Source organism: Sinocyclocheilus anshuiensis, unplaced genomic scaffold (assembly GCF_001515605.1).
Source record: "Sinocyclocheilus anshuiensis isolate Anshui unplaced genomic scaffold, SAMN03320099.WGS_v1.1 scaffold227, whole genome shotgun sequence".
NCBI classification, from domain to species: Eukaryota; Metazoa; Chordata; class Actinopteri; order Cypriniformes; family Cyprinidae; genus Sinocyclocheilus; species Sinocyclocheilus anshuiensis.
In genome coordinates, this window is record NW_015549590.1 from 1168332 (window position 1) to 1177301 (window position 8970).

Below are 8970 nucleotides of genomic sequence, written 5' to 3' on the forward strand. Positions count from 1 at the left end.
TCCATGAGTGCTTTACGAGCAGCGCTACCGGACAAACACGGATCTATATAATCTATATATAATATCTATATAATGTTGTCTATTATAGATCAGTGGGCTCCGCTGAACGGAACGCGCTCCTCCTGTTGCTCGGAAACCGGACGCCCGCTGTTGTCATGGTAACTGAGCGGAAGTGTTCGAGGCGCGTCAGCAGCGCGTCTATAGCAGAACTGGCCACACGATGCATTATCTTCTTTATCCGAGTTATACTTTATTTGCTTCTTTAAATAAAACTAAAACTTAATAAAAGACCTATACAGACATAATAAATTCAGACATAATTGAACTAAAATTAAAATAAATAACAAATACAAATAATACAAATCAAACGACAGTAGTTTATCAGTAATCCTAAAAAAAAATAACACTGCCAAACTTACATGCTAAAAAACAACTTACACATAGTAAGAAATGGTTATAAAAACTGAAACAGAAGGGAAACAAGTAGTAGGAAAGCGGAGAAATAAAAAGCGATACTTATCCTTTGCTGGTGCACCTGCCCGGTGGAGTCGCACGGTAGAGTCGATGGTCTTTACACTCTTCGGTCTTACCACGACCGCAGTCGTGACCGCTTCCGCGGTAAACTAAGCTTCTTTTTTCTTCGTTTAACAAAACTCAAATTGAATTCAGTTGGACACACTTTCCAAATTTGAACATCTGGGTTGTGCTGTTCTGTTGTAAATAAATCTTAACCAATGATTCCTAATTGCATCTACTTACGGAAGGCCAAATAAAGTGCTTTTGCTTTCGCACTGAATCACACAGCGTCTCCCTGACATGGCTGCATCAACACGACTGCTGTTCCTGAAACCACGCCTTCTTTCTTTGCGTGCACATTTGGGCGGCATTATGCTAATATTTCCACATAGTGACGTAGACATGTGGGGGCGTGTTAGAACGAGGCATTTTAGGTAGGCGTGGTTGACTCTTAACTTTTATAAAGAATATCTCTTTGGATTTGAGACTTTAGTCTTTGCAACTTTACAGATCTTCTTTATGCACCAAGAGCTTGTAACACTCCAAAGAGAAAGGAAAACTTGAAATCGCATCATATGACCCCTTTAATGGAGATGTTCTTTCTGTAGCGTTAATAGAACGCTCATTCAAAGTTATCTGTCCTTTTAATAATGTTCTCAAAAAAAACATTTAAATGGAACGTATTTCTTCTGAAACATTATAGTTGAACATTTGTCCAACGTCTTTTAAATGTTACTGCTATTTTTAGAATCTTCAAAGAACATTCAAAACTAATGTTTGCAAAATAATAAAATGAAATGTACCCTTAATATTTGTATAACCAAGAAAAAATGTTTTTAGATTTTTTGAACATTCAGAGAACATTTAAAAAATGTTTTCATAACTTAATGAGAATGATAGAAAAACAATTTTTGAACATATTTTTGGTAGCTGATGAGGCTTTAAAAAAAACGATTTTCTAAATGTTCAATAAAAATACACTTCAATTGTTCAATAAACTGTTCCATTAGAAAAAAAAATAGATTTTTACGACAATCATTTCATATGTCAGGCTTTACAGTGTTAAAGTATATATTACAGCTCAGAAAGGACTTCTAAATAACATGGATGAACATTTCCCAGTCATGTCTTAATGAGGTCTTAGTCATGCTGTAGCTCAGGCCCTAATTTATTGATGCTTCACTGGTTTATTTTTGGCATGCTGTTTACACAGCCAGAACAGTAATACTTTCACTGAGACTGGCATACAGAGGTCCTTTCAGCAAAACATGTGCTTGCCAGTTCATTCCGTACAAACTCCCTCTTCATTATCTCAATCATATGTTCTCATGTCTTCTCTAAGTGGCTCAGAGCGATAACAGAGGGCATAGTGTGGAGGAAATAGGGTCGCCATGTTTATTTAATTTGTTCTCTGTATATTCAAAATGTCTTGGCCTCTTTTAGCGTACGTGTTCTTTCACTTTATTACTTTTGTTCCTTAAAGTGCCCCTATTATGGATTTTTTAAAATTACCTTTCATGCAGTGTGTAACACAGCTCTAAGTGAATGAAAACATCCTGCAACGTTTTCAATCTGAAAGTGCACCCTGTATAATGTTATTGTCTCTCAAAACAAAGAGTCGACTCCGAGTCATTGAAACGAGACATTTTCTAAAATGAATCCCAAGCCGTTTCATGTTGACGTCAACATGAAACATTAGCATATCGCCCGTCCACTTGTTGCGCGCGCAGACCTGGGAAAACTTGATTTCTGCATTGGTCTGAATGAAAATGTAAATTCATTCTTTGCCTCTAGGTGCAGCATTTGGAGCGGTAAAATAGCTGTTTCCCCGGTAAAGCTGTACACAAAGCAGTACTGCACTTACAAATGCTGCTTTATCAGGCATTACAGGCATGATGAAATGAAAATGAGACCAATCGGACCAATCACCGCAGATTAGCGTCACGCAAAGGAAGGGTTTGGAAAAATGAATCGTTGAGCGAATCGTTTGGGAGTCCTTGAGCAAATAAGGTAAAAATAAATGCATATTATAAGACCATGAAAGTGTTTTTTGACCTTGCATGCATGTCAACCTGTTGTTGGGGACTCCCAATACCAAAATATGAACCTTTCATAACCCACAATAGGGGCACTTTAGGTCTGATCGTCGTTTTGTAACCACAGGCTATGAAGTGACAAGGATCTTTTCATACATATTCTCATATGCTTGTCACACAGAGCATGTCTCTCACCATGTGAATTTTTCCCATAAACAGACACATGAAAAAAACAAGTTTATCCTGAGCAGAATTTTATTTGTTTTAATTTTTTCGTACAACAATTAAAGATCAACAAGGTGTTTAACAGCTGGTTTCAGTTCAGAGGCAAATGTGTTTATGACTCATTGAACATTTCTGTCATCAGGACATCCTAGGAGGAAACTGTGCACTCAACCTCTCATTTCCTCTCCTTGTACCCCTGTGTGCTGCGAGAGATTTGCTTTCTATATAATCACTTGCTAAACATTTACTTCATTGCCATATTATTTATGTACTCCCTGCAATAGAATTACAGCTATAATAAGGGGGCTATATATCAACTTCAACTGATATTTTTCATACAGTATAAAAATCAATAGAAGTCCTAATTTTAAGGCACTCTAGTATGTTACAAAACAGGATCACAACATTGTTTTGTATTCCCAATAGCAGCACATATTTTCAGTAATTGTTTATTAGATGTTAAATAGCATGCAACATTTCTCCTTATCAAAGGAACTAACATCAAATCAGTAAAAAATATCTTGTTTTCAAAAATAAATACAACTCTATGTCAAGCAATAGTAGTGTAAGCAATACAGCATAAAGTATATATAGTTTCCTTCTACTGGCCTGTGAATCACACACCTTTGCACTTGTAGAGAAAACATCCTGTATAGTAACAGCTGAAGTGTTTCGTGAAGGTAAAATATTATTTTTGTAACCAGTGTAACAGTGAACTGTCATTGAAGTGCACATTCTCAGTGTTGGGTTGTGGTGTTGCAGACATTGTATGTGAAGAACCAGGTAGGCTGCATCCCTTCAGTTTCTTTAAAACTAGCTTATTCAGCATACACTGTTATTATAACGCTGTATTTCTTAAAACCAAGATTAAAAACATAAAATAACAAGACATTACATTGTGTAAATCCACAAACATGTGCATAGCAAGATAGTATAACCGATCAAAATTCGAATCCACATTTCAGTTGAGATCTTAACATCTCTCAAATTGGTAACGTAATAATAAATAACGTAATAGACTCTCTTTAAAAATGGCTTTCCTGAAGTAACTGACATCCCTTCCTGAAAGGCATAATGGTGATAGATCTACACTGTGCTTTCACTCCCAAAGCAACCTCTAAACCTTTTGCTAGCAGGCCAGATTTTTAACTGCTAAATATGTAGTTGAAGTAAATTACTATACATCAATAATACTAATATTAATGCCACTACAGTCCAACGTTGTGGCTTAAAAGTCAGTCGGTTTTCTTTTCAGTGTTACATACTTATTTGCTGTAAAAATTTCAGTCTACTTCATATGAAGGATGATAATACATTTCACTTTTCACTACACATGCTTAAAGGTGAAGTGTGTAATTTCTACTCCACTAGCGTCACCAAATGAAATGGCAAAAATAGCTTTTCCTGAAAACATACTCCATCTGTTATTGGTTCATGCCTACGAATGGCATAGTTGGGTCTCCTTACTATGCTGGGATAGGAAAACGTGTTTTAACGTCAAAAACGTTACACACATCACCTTTAACATGTGCTTCTGTATTCTTATAATGCATTCAAGTTGCTTGATAATTGCCATTAATAAAAGGTAAACAGAATACACAGGTAAAAGCATAACATATATGCTTGTATGTAGTAGTAAGGTCACTTTTGGAAATCATAAACGCTTTCCCGCACACAGATGAGAAATTAAAGGGTGAGGATGGATGGTGAATTGAGAGAGTGATCTGACTGATCTCCACTGCTGCTGCTGCGGCGATGAGCGACGCTACACGGCTGAGGGTTATGAGAAGACTGGCTGGTACCGTGACAGCCGGCGAGATTGAGAGCTTGGGATGAAGTCGCAGAGCTGGTATCCAGTGAAGAAGAGGGGTAGCTGAAGACCAGGCTGGCAATAAAAGGGGTCAGAGATGGAGTGGAGATGAGGACAGGAGTATGAAGAGACTCTGATTCCAGAGGTACGCTGGTGACAGTGGAGGCTGAAGCTGGAGGTGGGATGGTAATTTTGGGCTTGGGTTTATTAAGCTTGGCGTGACTCTTTGATTCTCTTGAAGGTCCAGGAAGATCAGGGTCCACAGGCTCAATCTTGATTCCACTCAGCGTCGGGAGGTCACTGTTGGAGTCTGAGTCCGAGTCCTGGACTTTGCAGATGGGTCTATGGGCTTCAAGGACCAACTCAAGCTTCTCTTTCTCCTTCTGAAGCTCAGTGATCTCCTTCTGCAGATGTGATTTTTCACCCTCTAGCTGGTTAGTTTGCTGTGAAAGGAAAGAGTTCAAATGTTCAATTCGGGTCCAAGTAATGCAAAGACATTTTGATTGAAAGGAGACATGGAAATTAAGCAAAATGAACTTACATTTTGCAATGTGTCAGTCAGTTCACGTCGACGATTCCTGCACTTAGTCGCAGCCATTTTGTTACGTTCCCTTCTAATTCTACGCCGCTCAAGTTCCTCAGGGGATAGCTGGAGTGAGAAAGTAAAGCAAATATAGTAAAATATTATATATAATATAATATTCATGCAGAAGTCTGACATTGTACGCACCTGTAATAAAATATTTAAAAAGTTAAAAAAAATTATAATAGTAATAAATAAAATAAAAAATGTATATTATAAAATAAAATCATTATAATTTTAAAACCCTATGTCTAATTAGAACCATCCAACCTAATTGGTCAACACAATTTTTATAGTTGATAAACATGTGAAAATACTGCCATCTAGGGGATAAGATTTTTAATTTAATTTCCAATTCACCAAATACTTTGAGGCAATGTTGCAATTTTCATCTCTGTAATTACTCTGTTATGAATCTGTTTATATTCCCTTAATTAATTTAACGCTCTCTTTCTTGTGTGGGCATCATATGCAGTTTCCTGACCTTATATTGATGAATCACCTGCAAACACACTAGTGACTCAAGTATGAGTCATAATATTTTACTCCAGTGAATCACATGATATTCCATTTTCTGTGTCATTATTTCACTCTCACCCTGCTATTGGATGCATGAGTCAGGCAGGATTTCATGAGTTAATATTGAATGAGCATCTCTGGGTTTCATCTGGGGTTGATGCTGTCTTGTAAATAGCATACTATAAGATCATTACATGTAAGTCAGTCTTTTTGAACATTCAAAATTAGCGTTTACAGTTGAATACATAGTTCAAACTTAAATAATCCCAAATGAAATTCCCACCCTGAATGTATCAGCAAACATGTTCATGCATATAGCCAAGCCACACACTACAGACAACAGGATATTACACATTTTGGGTCTTGCACACTTTGATTAGGGCCTGCCTCATCTTCAGATTTACATGCATGGCTGGTTTTGGTTTTGGCCAAGACCACCGGCAGAAATGGACAGGATGACAGGTGAACATAGTGAAAAAACATGCTGTCACAGTCTCCCGGTGTGACTCATCACGGCCTCATCACGTAGACAGACTGACAGCTATTATATTGGACTTACATATTCATCATTTCTGCTTCTTGTTGAGCTGCCAACAGCCATAGTTGCTCTAATAACACCCGGCCGGGACAGATGTGATTGGGAAAGTTGAGGATTCATAGATGGGATTCTTGGCGGCAGTGGGTAGGATGGTCGAAGTGCCCTGGATGGTCCCGGGGTGCCTAGAATGGAGGGCTGAAGCATCCATTGAAGGTCCTGGTTTGAAGTTATGTCATTGAGACTGGGCACAAACTGACTGGATCCTGCCACGGAATATTTCTGCTTCAAAGTACAAGAGACACAGACAATATATCATAAGTTACCAAGGCAGTGGCATTAGATATTTAGGGAGGAGACTTTATTATATCTCATTATGACTCAAAAACCCATTGTGTTGTTGTGTTTGCAGAAACACCCAGATATAAACACCAACCTGAATCATTAAATCTCTTATTATTATTACTTTATTACTGTCTGCCCTGGTCTCTGTTTTGGCTATATTTATTAGGTCATTAATCCTAAACAGGGGATCTTAAATCTACTCTGTCCACACAGAAGACATCTAAAACGTGTTCTAAATAAATAATTGTATGTTAAGACATATGAATTACAACTAATTTCTAAATAAATGATATTTTGAGCATTAAAGCATAATGATATGTTAAAGTTCATGATTAAAATGTTACTTTTTGTCTTAAATTAACCATTTAGAAAATGATACTGTAACTTATTATTATTCATACATATCTCATACTCATCTTGAATTTTAAGAGTATAACAAATGACTTAGATATGAGAGAAAGACGCTTACCTGTTGTTGTGGAGTTGTGGCAGAGATTGTGGCGAGAGTCGCAGAGCTCGAGCCTGATCCAGAGCCGTTATCTGGGAAGGTCCGATCGATTCCTCTGCCCAGGTTTCCGTAGTTGTACATGTATGCCGTTGACTCTTCAGTAATCCAAAGGAAACTGTTGACTAACTCTGTGAACTCTTGACTAACTCTCTGAACTCTGCTTACTTTTCTGGGTCTGCTTTCCCAAAAAGGTTCCTCCTACTTATATATCACCGACAGTTTATGTGAAATTCAAAAGCAAATTAAAAATCCACCTTATTGCGGGAAAGCGGTAGAATCCACCACGATACGCCTGGGGGAGTCTAACAGTATCTGTCAACGTTTAAAATGTTCATATTGCCGACAGAGGTAGAATAAACGCAAAAAATAATGTTTTATGGTATGTGTAATACAATTCTATCTTTCTGTCAGACTGGTGGTTCCGAGTGTTCACCAGAATATAAATAAGTGATCAAGAACGGTACAGTTTTCGCCCCTCCCATTTTAAGGGAATTGGTGCTGCCAGTCTTTAGAATGACGTTAGTCACATGGAAGATTACGTATATGACCACATATGGGTTTTTCCGGGAGCTCCTTCTGTTTGAGCTAGTGATAGGCGCTCTCGCGATAATGAAAACTCTGAATCGAAACTTGAGCGTTTTACAACAGCTTTCGTTATTTATTATTTAGTTATTCCTTCGGAAATCTATACAGATCTGTACAGTTTCTGTACTAGCACGCGGGTTTGTGTTAACACTTGGTAAGCAGTGTGTGGTCTACATTTAATTGGACACCAACCAATTCACATACTCTTCCGATGAGTAAATACTAGCGGCTGGTCTTCCACAAGTGAAGTCGTGTATACACTGAGGTTTCGGCACGTTCCAGTGGAGAGACCACATTAAAGCAGCATACAGTGAATGAATGCCATGAATGAATGAAGGCTCATGAAACAATTTTCACTGCCTTTCACCATTCCGCTGAATCATCCCTACAGCAGTAAATAGGAAAATGATTCAGCTAAATGGTGTCAGGCTGTGAAATCTGGATTCATTACCGTTCCTTTTTGTTTTTGAAAACCACAAACTGTTGGGCAGTTCACTGTAGGCCTGCAATCTGGTGTATTTTGAGCGCAAATATTTTACAATCACAGAGCAGATACTTGAAGCAAACTTGTGCTTTTTAGGTAAGTTGCTCTCAGCCCAGTTTCCTGTTACAGTGTTCACACCAGTGTCTGAAAAACACAGTGTGTGACCATTTATGCTAAATGCTCAATATACCTATTATATAAATATTTAAATATAAGTAAATATTTTTGAAATGATAAGATTAATTTTAAATCTGAACAATTATGACTGTTACCTGAACAACATCATCACCAACTACACCAAAAAATATTACAAGGGGCATTTTAATGTAATCTATGATCATTCTTTATTACATTTGGTGGATTTTTTTTTTTAAGTTCTTACCCTGGTCCCACTGACATCATACTTAGTTGCTGAATTACAGTGCAAATTTTTCTAAAATGTGTTTCTCTTGTGGGTTGTCCAAATACAATTAATATAATGAAAACACAACAACTTACAATTAAATTTTTTTTGTTTTATTATTTTTCTTTTTTATATGTTTATTAATGTTCAAACACAGTCACTGTTTTTTTGTCACCACTATTCAAGGTCTACTCCTTTTCAGCATCATTATGACTCATTTTTAACTGTCCAGTACAACAATGATCTGTTTGTGCCAAAGGAAACAATGTTTGTAAAAATTAAACCACAAGAATGAAGTGAATATCATATCTAAATGATATCTTGCCCATTCTATGCTTGAGAAATAATTGACTTCCTTTGGTATTCACTGTTCCCTTTGTCCTACTTTTGATTACTCCCCCCCCCCCATTTTTTTTTTTTT

At 37.2% G+C, this 8970-nt stretch overlaps 1 protein-coding gene across 2 annotated transcripts; it reads right to left on the minus strand.

Annotated features, from left to right (window-relative positions):
- Nucleotides 1-2970: 2970 nt before the first annotated feature.
- Nucleotides 2971-7487, minus strand: LOC107658064 (fos-related antigen 1-like). 2 transcript variants are annotated; one of them, XM_016446472.1, is made up of 4 exons: nt 7039-7487; nt 6249-6506; nt 5129-5236; nt 2971-5030 (listed from the first exon to the last, which is right to left on the minus strand). In XM_016446472.1, the coding sequence occupies exons 1-4, from the start codon at nt 7156-7158 to the stop codon at nt 4464-4466; spliced, it is 1053 nt and encodes a 350-aa protein (XP_016301958.1). In that variant the 5' UTR covers nt 7159-7487; the 3' UTR covers nt 2971-4463. The 2 variants fall into 2 exon arrangements, with proteins under 2 accessions (XP_016301958.1, XP_016301957.1); XM_016446471.1 differs by having other exon boundaries at nt 6249-6509.
- Nucleotides 7488-8970: the final 1483 nt, after the last annotated feature.

Coding starts and splice junctions, on each gene's coding strand:
- LOC107658064 (XM_016446471.1), bottom strand. CDS start 7,158: ATGTACAACTACGGAAACCTGGGCAGAGGAATCGATCGGACCTTCCCA. Junction 5,237..6,248: donor GAAGCAGAAATGATGAATAT/GTAAGTCCAATA, acceptor TTCTCACTCCAG/CTATCCCCTGAGGAACTTGA. Junction 5,031..5,128: donor TGACTGACACATTGCAAAAT/GTAAGTTCATTT, acceptor TTCCTTTCACAG/CAAACTAACCAGCTAGAGGG.